This window comes from Macaca thibetana, chromosome 11 (genome assembly GCF_024542745.1).
Source record: "Macaca thibetana thibetana isolate TM-01 chromosome 11, ASM2454274v1, whole genome shotgun sequence".
NCBI classification, from domain to species: Eukaryota; Metazoa; Chordata; class Mammalia; order Primates; family Cercopithecidae; genus Macaca; species Macaca thibetana.
This window is the reverse complement of record NC_065588.1, coordinates 99,653,907-99,671,300: the sequence shown is the minus strand read 5'-3', so window position 1 is coordinate 99,671,300 and position 17,394 is coordinate 99,653,907. Positions and strand designations below refer to the sequence as shown.

The 17,394-nt window shown below is 36.2% G+C and overlaps 1 protein-coding gene across 5 annotated transcripts in view; it reads left to right on the top strand.

Annotated features, from left to right (window-relative positions):
- Window positions 1–17,394, top strand: part of C11H12orf42 (chromosome 11 C12orf42 homolog) — a 183,683-nt gene that overhangs the window by 50,079 nt on the left and 116,210 nt on the right. Inside the window, exon 1 of one of the 5 annotated variants that reach the window (XM_050748483.1) lies at window positions 12,499–12,594. The exons of the other annotated variants lie outside the window; for them this stretch is intronic. Within the exon in view, the coding sequence (XP_050604440.1) occupies window positions 12,589–12,594 (6 nt within the window). The 5' untranslated portion in view covers window positions 12,499–12,588. Of the gene's footprint in view, window positions 1–12,498; window positions 12,595–17,394 lie in introns of those variants that run through there. 5 annotated transcript variants of the gene reach the window in all.

Sequence of the window (17,394 nt, the reverse complement as noted above, 5' to 3'; positions counted from 1 at the left end):
AAAATTAAAAGATATAACTTTTATGCAAAAATTATAAAACCTTATATTAAGATACATTAAATAAAATTTAAAAAGTAGAAAAATAAAATATATTTATATTTGAAGACTTACCATTATAAAGATGGTCATTCTTCCCATTAATTTTAGAGTTTGTACATTTTCACTTGAGTGAATGCTTTTTTTCTTTCCAAATGGAACTAGAAAAAAATTCTAAAGTTTAGATGGCAGAACAAAAAGGCAGGAATGGCCAAGATCCTCCTGACGAAAAGTAAATTTGAGGGGGTGGGGAATTGCCTTATTAGATACCAAGAATTGTTATAAATATGTAGCAATTAAAAATGATTATAGAGAAATAGCCCAATGGAGTGGAAGAGAGAGCCACAAATTTGGAAACCTGATGTCTCACAGAGCTGGTATTACACACCAAAACATATTATTGTCTTATTTTTTTCAGATGCTTAATAAGTGATTGTTATCATGTCTATTTTTAAGTTTTTTTTTATTTCAATATGTTTTTGGAGAACAGTTGGTGTTTGGTTACATGAATAAGTTCTTTAGTGGTGATTTCTGAGATTTTGGTGCATCCATCACACAAGTGGTATACACTATATTCTATGTGTAGTCTTTTATCATTCACCCCTCTCCCAACCTTCCCCCCGAATCCCCAAAGTCCATTGTATCATTTTTATGCCTTTGTGTCCTGATAGCTTAGCTCCCAATTATGATTGAGAACATACAATATTTGGTTTTTCCATTCCTGAGTTACTTCACTTAGAATAACAGTCTCCGATTCCATCCAGGTTTCTGCAAATGCCATTATTTTTTCCTTTTTATGGCTGAGTAGTATTCTGTGTTGTCTGTCTGTCTGTCTATCTATCTATCTATCTATCTATCTATCTATCTATCTATCTATATCACATTTTCTTTTTCCACGTGTTGATTGATGGGCATTTGGGCTGGTTCCATATTTTGGCAATTGCAAATTGTGCTGCTATAAACATGTGTGTGCAAGTATCTTTTTCATATCATGACTTCTTTTCCTCTGGGTCAGTACCTAGTAGTGAGATTGCTGGATCAAATCGTAGATCTATTTTTAGTTCTTTAAGGAATCTCCACACTGTGTAGTGTACTGCGGTTGTACTATTAGTAGTTTACATTCCCACCAACGGTGTAAAAGTGTTCTCTTTTTACCACATCCTCACCAACATCTATTTTTTTTTTAAATTTTTTGATTATGGCCATTCATGCAGGAGTGAGGTCGTATCGCACTGTGATTTTGATCTACATTTCCCTGACAATTAGTGATGTTGAGCATTTTTCCATATGCTTGTTGGCCAATTGTATATCTTCCTTTGAGAATTGTCTGTTCTTGTCATTATCCCACATTTTGATGAGATTGTTTTTTCTTGCTGATTTATTTGAGTTCTTTGTATATTCTGGATATTAGTCCTTTGTCAGATGTATGGATTGTGAAGATTTTCTCTCACTCTGCGGGTTGTCTCTTAACTCTGCTGATTATTTCTTTTGCTGTGCAGAAGCTTTTTAGTTTAAGCCTCATATATTTATCTTTGTTTTTGTTGCATTTGCTTTTGCGTTCTTGGTCATGAAGTCTTTGTCTAAGCCAGTGTCTAGAAGGGTTATTCCAATGTTGTCTTCTAGAATCTGTATGATTTCAGGTCTTAGATTTAAGTCTTTGACCCATCTTGAGTTGATTTTTGTATAAGGTGAGAGGTGAGGATCCAGTTTCATTCTTCTATGTGTGACTTGCCAATTATCCCAGCACCATTTGTTGGATAGAGTGACCTTTCCCCACTTTATGTTTTTGTTTGCTTTGTCAAAGGTCAGTTGGCTGTATTTGGCTTTATCTTTGCGTTTTCTATTCTGTTCCATTGGTCTATGAACCTATTTTTATACCAGTCATGCTGTTTTTGTGACTATGGCCTTATAGTATAGTTTGAAGTTAGGTAATGTGGTGCCTCCAGATTCATCGTTTTTGCTTAGTCTTACTTTGTCTAGGCGAGCTCTTTTGTTTTTGGTTCCATACGAATTGTAAGATTGGTTTTTCTAGTTCTGTGAAGAATGATGGCAGTATTTTGATGTGAATTGCATTGAATTTGTGGTTGTTTTTGGCAGTATGGTCGTTTTCACAATATTGATTCTATTCATCCATGAGCATGGGATGTGCTTCCATTTGTTTGTGTCATCTATGATTTTTTCAGCAGTGTTTTGTGTTTTCCTTATAGAGGTCTTTCACCTTCTTGGTTAGGTATATTCATAAGCATTTTATTATTTTTTTGCAGCTATTGTAAAAGGGGTTGAGTTCTTGATTTGATTCTCAGCTTGGTCACTATTGGTGTATAGCAGAGCTACTGATTTGTGTACATGAATTTTGTATTCTAAAATTTTGCTGAATTCATTTACCAGTTTTAGCAGCTTTTTGGATGATTCTTTAGGGTTTTCTAGGTGTATGATTATATCATCAGCAAACAGCGACAGTTTGACTTCCTCTTTACCAGTTTGGATGCCCTTGATTTCTTTTTCTTGTCTGATTGCTCTGGCTAGGACTTCCAGTACTATGTTGAATAGAAGTGGTGAGTAGACATCCTTGTCTTGTTCCAATTCACAGGGGAAATGCTTTCAATTTTTCCTCATTCAGTATAATGTTAGCTGTGAGTTTGTCATAGATGGCTTTTGTTACCTTACCTTCTATCTTGATTTCATTATTGATCCAGTGATCATTCAGGATTAGGTTATTTAATTTCCATGCATTTGCATGACTTTGAGGGTTCCTTTTGGAGTGGATTTCCAATTTTATTCCACTGTGGTTTGAGAGAGTACTCTATATAATTTTGATTTTTTAAAATTTACTGAGACTTTTTTGTGCCCTATCACATGGTCTATCTTGGAGAATGTTCCATGTGCTGATGACCAGAATGTATATTCTGCAGTTGTTGCGTAGAATGTTCTGTAAATATCTGTTAAGTCCGTTTGTTCTAGGGTATAGTTTAAGTCCATTGTTTCTTTGTTGACTTTCTGTCTTGATGACTTGTTTAATGCTATCAATGGAGTATTAAAGTCTCCCACTATTGCTGTGTTGCCATCTATCGCATTTCTTAGGCCTACTAGTAATTGTTTTATAAATTTAGGAACTCCAGTGTTATGTGCATGTATGTTTAGAATTGTCATATTTTCCTGTTGGACTAGTCCTTTTATCATTGTATAATGTCCCTCTTTGTCTTTTTTAACTGTTGTTGCTTTAAAGTCTGTTTTGTCTGATATAAGAATAACCACTTCTGTTCACTTTTGGTGTCCATTTGCATGCAATATCTTTTTCAACCCCTTTACCTTAAGTTTATGTGAATTCTTATGCTTTAGTTGAGTCTCCTGAAGACAGCAGAAACTTGGTTGATGAATTCTTATCCCTTATTCCATTCTGTATCTTTTAAGTGGAGCATTTAGGCTATTTACATTCAATGTAAGTATTGAGATGTGAGGTACTATTCTATTCATTATGCTCTTTGTTGCCTGAATACCTTATTTTTAAAAATTGTGTTATTGTTACATAGGTCCTGTGAGATTTATGCTTTAAGGAGGTTCTATTTTGGTGTATTTCAAGGATTTGTTTCAAGATTTGGAGTTCCTTTTAGCAGTTCTTGTAGTGCTGGCTTGTTAGTGGCAAATTCTCTCAGCATTTGTTTTTCCGGAAGACCGTATCTTTTTTTCATTTATGAAGCTTAGTTTCACTGGATACAAAATTCTTTGCTGATAATTGCTTTGTTTAAGGAGGCTAAAAATAGGACCCTAAACCCTTCTAGCTTGTAGGGTTTCTGCTGAGAAATATGCTGTTACTCTGATAGGTTTTTTTTTAAAATACCAAATCATATTAGAGAGCTGGCGTTACATGTAAATTGCTTAGAACTGTGACTGTCATGTAGTAAGCAGCGTATAAAATTAGCTGCTATTGTTACTGTTATTAGTACTGTTACCATAACTGTAGATTGGTGATGAAACTATGGACTTATCTGTAAATGGTGCTATCCCATTGAAAAAAAGAAAGTTGGCTTTCACCTCTTGCCATATACAAAAACCAATTCAAGATTAATAAGAGACTTAAATAAAAATGACAAATCTCTAAAATTTTTAAAAGACAACATAGAAGAACATCTTCATGACCTTAAATGAGGGAAGATTTTCAAAAACAAGACCCAAAGAGTACTAACTATAAAGAAAGGTCTTGATAAGTATAGTACATAAAGAATGGATTCCATTCATTTAAGCATCATAAGGAAAACAAAATAATGGGAAAGCTCCAAATGGGAGAGAATATTTGCAATACATATAATCCAGAAGGAATATCTAGGGCACATAAATAACTCTTTATAAAAAAAGCAAACCACAATAGGAAAATGGGAAAGGACTTGCACAAGCATTTTACAGAATAACCTATGCTGATGGCCAGTCAGCATGTGAAGATACTCGTTCTCATTAGTGAATCAAGAAAATGCAAACTAAATTCAAAATGAGATAGCAGCAGTCACACCAAAAACCCCCCCAAAAGCCCAAAAAAAGTAAATGAAATGTTGGTGAGGACATGGAACAGTTAGAACCGGTACAAATTTGTACAACTAGTTGGAGAAACAATTTGATATTATATGGTATTGAGTTGAAAAAACTGTTTTTCCTCTGCTCTCACATCACAACAATCAACACAGATGAAACATGTGGGATTTTTCCCCACCAACAAACAAGCAATCAGTTATGCAGTGGACACCAGCTGGGTTTCCTCCAATTCAATACTGACATCATCTACCTGGAGATAGTGTCAGATCCCATAGGTTGAGGGGAAGAGAATGATAAGAAACAAACTCACATAGTGTCTACCCCTGAGAGACGGTATGGGAGATGAGCACAGATTGGCAAGAAGTACTCAGGAAGTATCAACATGATTGGTAACATTTTTTTTTAATACTTTGGATTGTGGGTTCATGTATGTTTATATTTATGGTTTATTACTTATGGATATCTACATATGTTCTTTTTCATAATCAAGTATTTTATATTTAAAATATCAAAAATATATTCAAGAAGTAGAAGAAATATCTCAAGGCATGTAACAAAGAAAGTGGTATAGCAATATTAATTTAAGGTAAAATAGATTTCAATGCAAAAGACAAAAAATAAAGGGGGAAAATATGATATTGATAAAAGGATTAATTACTAAAGAAGGTATGATAGTCAACATAACTTATATGTGTGTGTGTATACATCAAAAACTTACAAAGAAGAAGAGAACTTGCGTATTTGTGCAAGTAATTATACAATCTTATACAGAGAAACTAATTCAAATTCTAGTTAAGTCTTTAAGACACATCTTTCAGAAACAAATGAATCAATTAGACAAACATGAGTATGGCCACAGAAGATAGAACTAACACAATTTACAAGTACGTACTTACACATGTGACTGTGTGCAAATACAAATAGAAATGGAGAATAACATTATTTAAAAATATACTTGGAAAATTTTACCAAGTTAACTCACATACTACACAAAAAGGAAATTTTAATACATTTCAAAAAGTTGATATTATGTAGGCCACATTGATGGCAGAATTATACAATAAATAATGTTTAAAATGCTTCTAATTTTACTTTAAATATTTATTTAGAAGTTACAAACTAAGAACTAAAAAACAACAGAAGAAAGCCCTTTATATGAACCTATGAAACCCACTAACCCCATGTGGAGCCCAGGGAAAAATGTAGACCTTTACATGTATTTTATTTAGAAACAACAAACAGTATAAAAATGAACTAAGCTTTCAACTTAAGAAGCTAGCAAATTAATAACAAATTTTGCATTAATAATTATAATTAGTAAAGATAAAATAAATTATTAAAATGGAAAACAAACGGTAAAGTTGATCCATAAAACCAAAAATGAGTTTTTGTAAAAAAACAATAAAATAAACCTTTGGCATACATAACCCAAGAAAAGGAGACAAACGGCACAAGTAAAGAATTTTTATTTGACATTGGTGATAAGATACAGGTTTTAGAAACATTAACATGTTAAAAAAATGTACAACGTAAAATCCGGAAATAGGTAATTAAAATTTCAGTTTTACATTTCGAGGACTTAGCCTCACCCATCCAATTTGATATCATCTATAAAGTGTTTAGTCTCTTTCTCTTCCTACACCCTGAAGAAAATAAGCTTATGTCTGAACTCAACTCAACATGACTTCTTGCACAGCCTTTTTGTACCCTTTGTGGTATGTGCCAACCCTGCTCAGCCGGGTAACCTCAGTGGAGAAAAACACTGCCAAGCAGAGGTTTCAAATGAATGACTTCAACATTTGATTACAGATATATTTTGTTTGACCTGCAGCATATTTTTAATTTTTTGAATTATCGCTAATTGAAAAAAATAAAGAGATTTCACCTAAAAATTTATGTTTTTTGGCATGGCAAAAATCAGAATTGCTGAGGGTTAGAGGAGGCTTGTGCTCTTCCATTCACTATAGTCTTCAGTGGGGAGTGTGGAGTGAGAGTCTTGGGATTTAATCTCATCTCTGCCACCCACTAGCAGATTGTCTAAGAAAAGTTACCTAAACTCTAGAGTGCACTAATTTTCCTTATTTGCAATATGGAGGAAACATCAGGCTTAGAAGATCAATGAATATTGACTAAGATAATGAACATAAAAACATCTGGCAGAGTTCTGGGCCGCTGGTTGGGGGCTCATTCTGTATCAGTTTCCTCTTCTGCCTTTGTTTTTCTTCTCTACAACATAAAATTGCTGGCACCTGTCAGTCATAGATGAGCAATAAAATTATCTCGACAAAATATTGAGCAATAGTTAACATTCTCTGTCTAGGTGTTTGAAAAGATGAAACTTGTGCTGTTTGATTTCAGTTTATTCTAATATATATAAGTTACTAGACATGCACCTCCTTACTGCCTGAAACTTAAGACTTCAGTTCACTCTTCCGTGTGGTAACTCTCTCCATTTGACTGTAATCTGCTTAGAGCACCTGCCGTTTACTACTTTGTTCTCAGAAAGTAGGGCAAAGCCTAGTATCTAATAGGCATTAAATAAAATAAATATTTGTTGAATGAATGATTGAGAATGTATAATTTCCAAAGTTATTTCCCTTTTAAACAATTTGAAAAATTACATTTTTTTTTTACTCTTTAATACATATATTCTTTCATTCATTTACTCTTTTCTTTTTAAAAAGATCTATGTATGACACATGGAAAGCATGTAGTGCAGTGTCTGACACATAGAAAACAATGTATTATTTGTTAATTCAAGAGTTTTATTATCTACATTGTTCTGATCATAAAGCCCTGTGATTTGGTGATTTGTTAAAAAATAATAATGCAGTGTTTATCAGGATGGGAATAAAAGAGGCTGTGTCAGGATGTACAGGGAACCGGCAGAATGGAGTGCTGATATAGATTGCAGCAGGAAGGTGCAATGATAGAATAGGCTAAGGCCCCATTTGTTAGGTGGGAATGTCAATGATAAGGTTTTGCGAGGGAAGCCTCCTTGTCTTCAGTCTGCGAAGGTCTTAGATACCCAAACCAGCAACCTGTTGTTGACTTGCACATCTGTGCTGTCCAGTGCGTGCAAATGTCATTGTACACACAACTGTCATCCCTGCAAGACTGTGAGACCAAAAAGTAGATGTGAGATCATCAATCATATTGCTCCTTGCTTTTGTGAAGAACTAACAGCCGTGCATGCACACTGGTTATGGTTAGTTGCTGGCATTATCTCATTGTAAATATCTAGAGAAATGTAGGTATGTCAGATTTCATAATGTGGAATTTCATCATAAAAGTGATGCTATAAAATGTTAACACTGAGAGCAGTCAAGGGAAAGTTGTAAAAGTGGAGAAGAATTTACATGTGAAAATTTTGGTGGACATTTTGAAGGTTATGATGCAGATTTTTGACTTTATTTATTTATTTTTTGAGATGGAGTCTCCCTCTGTCACTCAGGCTGGAGTGTAGTGGTGTGTTCATAACTCACTGTAACTTCAAACTCCTGGGCTCAAGTGACCCTCCCACTTCAGCCTCCTGACTAGCTGGGACTACAGGTGCACACCACCAAGCCTAGCTAATTTTTTAATTTTTTGTAGAGATGAGGTCTCACTATGTTGACCAGGCTGGTCTTGAATGCCTGGCTTCAATCTGTCTTTCAGCCTTGACTTCCCAAAGTGTTGGGATTACAGAGATGAGCCACCATGCTGGGGCCAGATTTTTGATTTCTAAGAGAAATTAATTTGTCCTTAATGATTGAGTTTTCTTTAAACTGGATTCACATTTCCCCTTTTCTCAAGAGAAGTTTCTGTCATTTGAGAACACATTTCTGGTTTTCACATTTGCTCACATTTGCTCATATGATGCCAGACCTGAGAGAGAAAGGATATTGTTCTGCACATCTTGAAGACAGGGCTTGCTTTCCATTTTCCCCCAGCCCTCATCTCACCACTGCTGCTTTTGAGGACCCTCCTTTGGTGAGCTTCAGTCATTCGTACCCAACTCCATTAGGTGCTGCTCACTGCCTTGTAGGCTGCTGCTCCTGTGTGTCAGATCCGCAGAGATGTCCGAGTTCAGAAATGAGTGCAAAAATACTCATGGAGGGAAGGAAGAGGTGAGAAATTTTTGGTTATGTGAAGAAGGCATTTCTTAAAATAGCCCAGTTTGAAATTGTTGCTTAGTTTTCCTTTTCCTTTTAATGATCAGTTTCAGTTTGAAGGTTTTATATCTACGGGAAAAAATACCTCAACCAGTTTTGCAAAATTTGGCCAAAAGGCTTGAGCTTGTATTAGTATTACCAGTGCCATTAAATCATGAGGTCATTTGGCAAAATGTAACTTTCCTTCCCCTTCTCTGTCCACTAGTCTAGGAAATAAACTTTCTAATAAGCTTGAGTTGGGGAAGGGTGCCTCAAACCTCATGGGCTATTTGGAAAATACAATACTTAGGAGTCCAACTAGGGAGGAAACAATATTTGCCTTTTGACAGAGTAAAATTGGTGTTTATCAATTAAAAATGATGCTGGCCATATGTAGTTAACTTTTTGCTACGTAAATGAAAAGTAGTTTATTTTTTAGTAATAATTATGACATGTGTTAATATTCCCACATTCAAACATAGCAGAAATACAGTAAGATTTCACCCATTATTAGCTTGAAGCAATTCTTGTGTACCCTGTGGTCACATGCAAACTTAATAGATGCTAAGTGTAAAAGAAAGGTTCCATGGTCAGAGGTTGAGAAATGATTGGTGAAGGAATTTAAACACTTTTTTTTTTTCACTGTAGAACTTGGCCTAAACTACTGTACATTGCAGTTCTCCAAGAGGGGAGCCATGGTGTGGTGTTGTACCTCATTTGAAATGGAGTTAGGCCATTCTGGGTTTTAATCCTGTGCCACTCTTGACAAATCACATAACCTCTTTGAGTTCTGGTTCATCTGCAGAATGGGTCTAATAGCACATATCTCATGGGTTCGTAGTGGACATAAAACACTCAACAAGACTAGTTGCATAATAACAAATGTTAGTTTAAAATTTATGCCTCTATTTTCCTTTCTTGAAGTTAGGGGTCTATGGTGAAGTACCCACTTGTACCAGAGTAGGAGTTTGAAGAAACTGGTCCTGCCATTTCCTGACTGAGTGACCTTGGCAAGCCTCTTAACCAAGAGAATTGGGTTACCAATGTCTTCATTTTAAAAAACAAAACAAAACCTGCCATGTTTGATAGAGCATTTAAGAGAATCAAGTTAGTTTTAAAACTCTTATAGAAATTCTCAAACATCATGCCATTTTATTCACAAATTCTTCAGGATGCATTATTAGTTGGTAAGGCTATTTATATACATATCTAAATTTACATCTCTATGTTTCCATATATTGGCCATGCTATTATTATGCCAAGCAAAATTAAGTCATTCATCAATGCAATTTAGTCCATATTTCTGTTTCCAAGATTGTCTCAAACATTTCACTTTTGCACTTGGTAAAATTGAGTCACAATCTGAACAAGCTGCACATTCTGCATATGTTGTTATGTGTCTTAAGTTCACATGTGTTTTATGACAATGGGTTCCTTCAACCCATACCACTCTTTTGTTAGAGAAAATAGGTAATTTCTTTGTAAATGTCCCTCCCACTTCCTGGATTTTGCTGTGTCTTTAACTTGTTCTTCTATTCCCTATCATTTTTCAAATGGGTAGTTAGATCCACAGATTCAATTAGATGCTGGTACAAGTGTTAGGAAATTGTGCTTCAGAGATGTTGCCATATCCTTCTTGTTGCATCATATTATGAGGCACATAAAATTGATCTCTCCCCATTTTATATATCCTGAGGTTGATCAATGAGTTCAAATGGTGTCACTATGATGCTTTCCTTGTGAATTCCTCATTCATAATTCATTAATAATTGTGCTAGCTCCACTTTTGCATTTTATCATTCCTTCTGCAATTTATTAGGTACAGTATTTGTATAAAGAAGAACTTTTTTTTCATCAACTATTTGGTTACAATAAAACATAGGAAAGGAAGGTGAAAGAATTTCTCATGGTTTTATTATGTAGTGAATATTTATTGGGGGCCAGGAATCGTGCTAGGTGCTGGGACACAGCAGCAAATGTATCTATATCCTACTGCTGGGAAGCTATGGCCTGGGTAATACAGAGGAGTAAGTTAACAATTACTGCATAGTGTGGAATGTAAAGAAAGTTTATATTTCACTGGGAGTCCTGGGCTTCTGGTTGCTTTTTCTTTATGGTTTTAATCTATTTTGTATAGGGTATTAGTTTGCTTATGCTGCCATAAAAAATACCACAGACTGGATGGCTTAAACAATAGACATTTATTTTCTCGCGGTTCTGGAGGCTGGAAGTCCAAGATCAAGGTGCTGGCAGGTTTGATTCCTTCTGAGGCCTCTGTCCTGCAGATGGCCACCTTCTTGCTGTGCCCTCACATGGTCATCCCTCTGTGTGCGTGTCTGTGTCCTAATCTCTTCATACGAGGATGCCAGGCATATTGGATTAGGACCCACCTGTACCACCTCATCTAACCTTAATTACCTCTTTAAAGACCCCTATCTCTAAATAGTCACAACCGGAAGTACTGGAGAGGACTTCAACATGTGAATTTGGGAGAGAGGCACAATTCAGCCCATAACATAGAGTAAGAGTATTACATATTTTCTCTCTCATTAGACAGCAAGCCTCTTCAGAGAGCAGAAACCTCCTATTGTATGTCATGAATTCTTCAGCACACCAAATAAAGTTCTAGAAAGTGTTTATTAATGTTACAGTAGGTAACAAGTCAGATATGAGCAGGGTAGGAGAGGGCCCCCCCAGCAGCTGCCAACCAGGAGTGTCAGCAAGCATCAAGCGATGGTCAGGCGGTTGTTGAACTGCCTCTCTAAAATAATAATTAGTCGCAGCTGGTGCCAGGGAAAAGCAGTCTTCCAATAGATAAAAACACCTAAGGCTGGTGATAAGCATCTTGTGGGTAAGATCTCAGGAGCTGGGTAAGTGGGGTTAAGCATGCTTACCAAGAGGCCAAATGGCCGAGCTTAACTGGTGTATGACCTTATAGGAACACTTGACTGGTAAGGGAAGAATGCCTCAAGTGAGCATGTGTACAACTCCAGTAAACACACTACACATGTGGACAGCCCACCCCAAGGGAATAATCAGGGGAGAAGTAATGCAACCCCAGAAGCATGCCAACATATAATACCCCAAGTTAAAGGTCAAACTGTGCACTCGATCTCTTAGGTTGCCTGCTTGACCTTCTTCCAAGTGTACTGTATTTCCTTTCATTCTTGCGCTAAAGTTTTTAAAAGAAACATTCACTCCTGCTCTAAAACCTGCCTCCTTCTCTCCTGCCTTATGCCCCTCAGTTAAATTCTTTCTCCTGAGGAGGCAAGAATTGAGGTTGCTGCAGACCTGTAGGGATTCACTGCCATTAGCATACTTTGGTGCTGTGTGACTTGGATACGTCTGCTGCTAATATTAAGAGGTTTCTAGAAAGTCAAATCATAATAGAAAATACTCGTTAAAAGCTTGTGTGAATGACAGAATAATGATACAGTGATTATTTCTTAAGCACTTATTGTGGGCCAGGGTATGTCATGCATATGTGTATATTGTCTCATTTCATCTTCAAAATGACCCTCATAGTTGGCTTTCATTATTACTATCAGTACCATTTCCTCTTTTAAGTATGAGGAGCTCAAGAGGCCAAAGAGGTTAACTTGCCTGTGTTGCCATAACAAGTAAGTGCAGGATGCAGGATTTGAGCCCAGAGTCATGGTCTGACTGCAATATTTTGCCATCCATGACATATAGGAAAGTGTTTTATAAAGGGTAGATTTTTATAAAAGGTTAACTATTCATGTGACTTTGTGGAAATAATATAAACTCTAGAGTCAAAATGGCCTCTATTTAATTTTCAACTCCATCACTTTTAGGTGTGATCATGATCTCCTAATGTCTCTGAGCCACATCTTCCCAATCTAGAATATGGAAATAATGATATCTCCCTGGATGAATGCCGGTGAGCATTTGGAAGATTATCTATGGAGAGTCTAGCATAATGTCTGAGAGATTATATTCTTGACAAATGTCAACTAGTATTATATTCTCCTCATAGTACCTTGATATTTTTTTTTATTATTATACTTTGTGTTCAGAACGTGCAGGTTTGTTACATAGGTATACACGTGCCATGGTGGTTTGCTGCACCTATCAACTCGTTGTCTACATTAAGTATTTCTCCTAATGCTATCCCTTCCCTATCTCCCCACCCCCACCAACAGGCCCCAGTTTGTGATATTCCCCTCCCTGTGTCCATGTGTTCTCATTGTTCAACTCTCACTTACGAGTGAGAACATGCGGAGTTTTGTTTTCTGTTCCTGTGTTAGTTTGATGAGAATAATGGTTTCCAGTTTCATCCGTGTCCCGGCAAAGGACATGAACTCATCCTTTTTTATGGCTGCATATTATTCCATGGTGTATATGTGCCACATTTTCTTTATCCAGTCTATCATTGATGGGCATTTGGGTTGGTTCCAAGTCTTTGCTATTGTGAATAGTGCTGCAATAAACATATGTGTGCATGTGTCTTTATAGTAGAATGATTTATAATCCTTTAGGTATATACCCACTAATGGGATTGCTGGGTCAAATGATATTTCTGGTTCTAGATCCTTGAGGAATCACCACACTGTCTTCCACAATGGTTGAACTAATTTACACTCTCACCAACAGTGTAAAAGCATTCCTTTTTCTCCACATCCTCTCCAGCATCTGTTGTTTCTTGACTTTTTAATGATCGCCATTCTAACTGGTGTGAGATGATATCTCATTGTGGTTTTGATTTGCATTTCTCTAATGACCAGTGATGATGATGAGCTTTTCTTCATATGATTGTTGGCCTCATAGATGTCTTCTTTTGATAAGTGTCTGTTCATATGCTTTGCCCACTTTTTGATGGGATTGTTTGTGTTTTTCTTGTAAATTTGTTTAAGTTCCCTGTAGATTCTGGATATTAGCCCTTTGTCAGATGGATAGATTGCAAAAATTTTCTCCCATTCTGTAGGTTGCCTGTTCACTCTGATGGTAGTTTCTTTTGCTGTGCAGAAGCTCTTTAGTTTAATTAGATCTCATTTGCTAATTTTGGCTTCTGTTGTCATTGCTTTTGGTGTTTTAGTCATGAAGTCTTTGCCCATGCCTATGTCCTGAATGTATTGCCTTGGTTATTTTTCTAGAGTTTTTATGGTTTTAGATCTTATGTTTAAGTCTTTAATCTATCTTGAGTTAATTTTTGTATAAGATGTAAGTAAGGGGTCCAGTTTCAGTTTTCTGCATATGGCTAACCAGTTTTCCCAACACCATTTATTCAATAGGGAATCCTTTCCCTATTGCTTGTTTGTGTCAGGTTTGTCAAACATCAGATGGTTATAGATGTGTGGAATTATTTCTGAGGCCTCTGTTCTGTTCCATTGGTCTATATATCTGTTTTTGTACTAGGACCATGCTGTTTTGGTTACTGTAGGCTTGTAGTATAGTTTGAAGTCAGGTGTCATGATGCCTCCAGCTTTGCTCTTTTTGCTTAGGGTTGTCTTGGCTATACGGGCTCCTTTTTGGTTCCATATGAAATTTAAAGTAGTTTTTTCTAATTCTGTGAAGAAAGTCAATGGTAGCTTGATGGGGATAGCATTAAATCGATAAATTACTTTGGGCAGTATGGCCATTTTCATGATATTGATTCTTCCTATCCATGAGCATGGAATGTTTTTCCATTTGTTTGTGTCCTTTCTTATTTCCTTGAGCCGTGGTTTGTAGTTCTCCTTGAAGAGGTCCTTCACATCCCTTGAAAGTTGTATTCCTAGGTATTTTATTCTCTTTGTAGCAGTTGTGAATAGGAGTTCACTCATGATTTGGCTCTCTGTTTGTCTATTATTGGTGTATAGGAATGCCTGTGATTTTTGTACATTGATTTTTGTATCCTGAGACTTTGCTGAAGTTGCTTATCAACTTAAGGAAATTTTGGGCTGAGACGATGGGGTTTTCTAAATATACAATCATGTTATCTGCAAACAGATTATATGACTTCCTCTCTTCCTATTTAAACACCCTTTTTTTTTCCTCTTGCCTGATTGCCTTGGCCAGAACTTCCAATACTATGTTGAATAGGAGTGGTGAGAGAGGGCATCCTTGTCTTGTGCCGGTTTTCAGAGGGAATGCTTCTAGCTTTTGCTCATTCAGTATGATATTGGCTGTGGGTTTGTCATAAATAGCTCTTATTATTTTGAGATAGGCTCCATCAATACCTAAAGTTTATTGAGAGTTTTTAGCATGAAGGGGTATTGAATTATATCAAAGGCCTTTTCTGCATCTATTGAAATAATCATGTGGTTTTTGTCACTGGTTCTGTTTATGTGATGGATTACGTTTATTGATTTGTGTATGTTGAACCAGCCTTGCATCCCAGGGATGAAGCTGACTTGATTATGGTGGATAACCTTTTAGATGTGCTGCTGGATTTGGTTTGCCAGTATTTTATTGAGGATTTTCGCATTAATGTTCATCAGGGATATTGACCTGAAATTTTCTTTTTTTGTTGTGTCTCTGCCAGGTTTTGGTATCAGGATGACATTGGCCTCATACAATGAGTTAGGGAGGAGTCCCTCTTTTTCTGTTGTTTGGAATAGTTTCAGAAGGAATGGTACCAGCTCATCTTTGTACCTCTAGTGGAATAAGGCTGTGAATCCATCTGGTCCTGGACTTTTTTTTGGTTTGTAGGCTATTAATTACTGCCTCAACTTCAGAACTTGTTATTGGTCTATTCAGGGATTCGACTTCTTCCTAATTTAGTTTGGGAGGGTGTATGTGTCCAGAAATTTATCAATTTCTTCTAGATTTTCTAGTTTATTTTTGTAGAGGTATTTATAGTATTCTCTGATGTAGTTTGTATTTCTGTGGAATCAGTGGTGATATCCCCTTTATCATTTTTTATTGTGTCTGTTTGATTCTTCTCTCTTTTCTTCTTTATTAGCCTAGATAGTGGTCTATTTTGCTAATCTTTCAAAAAATCAGCTTCTGGATTCATGGATTTTTTGAAGGGTTTTTCGTGTCTCTCTCTCCTTCAGTTCTGCTCTGATCTTAGTTATTTCTTGCCTTCTGCTAGCTTTTGACTTTGTTTGCTCTTGCTTCTCTAGTTCTTTTAATTGTGATATTAGGGCGTTGATTTTAGATCTTTCCTGCTTTCTTATGTGTACATTTAGTGCTATAAATTTCCCTCTAAACACTCCTTTAGCTCTGTCCCAGAGATTCTGGTATGTTATGTCTTTGTTCTCACTGATTTCAAAGAGTTTATTTATTTCTGCCTTAATTTTGTTATTTACCCAGTAGTCATTCAGGAGCAGTTTGTTCAGTTTCCATGTAGTTGTGCGGTTTTGAGTGAGTTTCTTAATCCTGAGTTCTAATTTGATTGCACTGTGGTCTGAGAGACTGTTCGTTATGATTTCCATTCTTTTGCATTTGCTGAGGAGTGTTTTACTTCCAATTATGTGATCAATTTTAGAATGTGTGTGATGAGGTGCTAAGGAGAATGTATATTCTGTTGATTTGGAGTGGAGAGTTCTGTGGATGTCTATTAGGTCTGCTTGGTCCAGAGCTGAGTTCAAGTCCTGAATATCCTTGTTAATTTTCTGTCTCATTGATCTGTTTAATATTGACAGTGGGGTGTTAAAGTCTCCCACTATTATTGTGTGGGAGTGTAAATCTCTTTGTAAGTCTCTAAGAACTTGCTTTATGAATCTGGGTGCTCCTGTTTTGGGTGCATATATATATAAGATAATTAGCTCTACTTGTTGCATTGATCCCATTACCATGATATAATGCCCGTCTTTTTTTTCTTTAATCTTTTTTGGTTTAATGTCTATTTTATCAGAGACTAGGATTGCAATCCCTGCTCTTTTTTTTGCTTTCCATTTGCTTGTTAAATATTCATCCCTTTATTTTGAGCCTATGTGTGTCTTTGCATGTGAGATGGGTTTCTGAATACAGCACACGGATGGGTCTTGACTCTTAATCCAATTTGCCAGTCTGTGTCTTTTAATTGGGGTATTTAGCCCATTTACATTTAAGGTTAATATTATGTGTGAATTTGATCCTGTAATTATGATGCTAACTGGTTATTTTGTCTGTTAGTTGATGCAGTTTATTCATAGTGTTGATGGTCTTTACAATTTGGTATGTTTTTGCAGTGGCTGGTACCGGTTTTTCCTTTCCATATTTAGTGCTTTCTTTAGGAGCTCTTGTAAGGCAGGCCTGGTGGTAACAAAAATCTCTCAGCATTTTCTTGTCTGTAAAGGATTCCATTTCTCCTTCACTTATGAAGCTTAGTTTGGCTGGATATAAAATTCTGGGTTGAAAATTCTTTTCTTTAAGAATGTTGAATAACTGCCACCACTCTCTTCTGGCTTATAGGGTTTCTGCTGAGAGATTTGCTGTTAGTCTGATGAACTTCCCTTTGTGGGTAACTTGACCTTTCTGGCTTCCCTTAACATTTTTTCCTTCATTTCAACCTTGGTGAGTCTGACAATTATGTGTCTTGGGGTTGCTCTTCTCAAGGAGTATCCATGTGGTGTTCTCTGTATTTCCTGAATTTGAATGTTGGCATGTCTTCCTAGGTTGGGGAAGTTCTTCTGGATAATATCCTGAAGAGTGTTTTCCAACTTGGTTCCATTCTCCCCGTCACTTTCAGGTATACCAATCAAACATAGATTTGGTCTTTTCATATAGTCCCATATTTCTTGGAGGCTTTGTTTGTTCCTTTTCATTCTTTTTT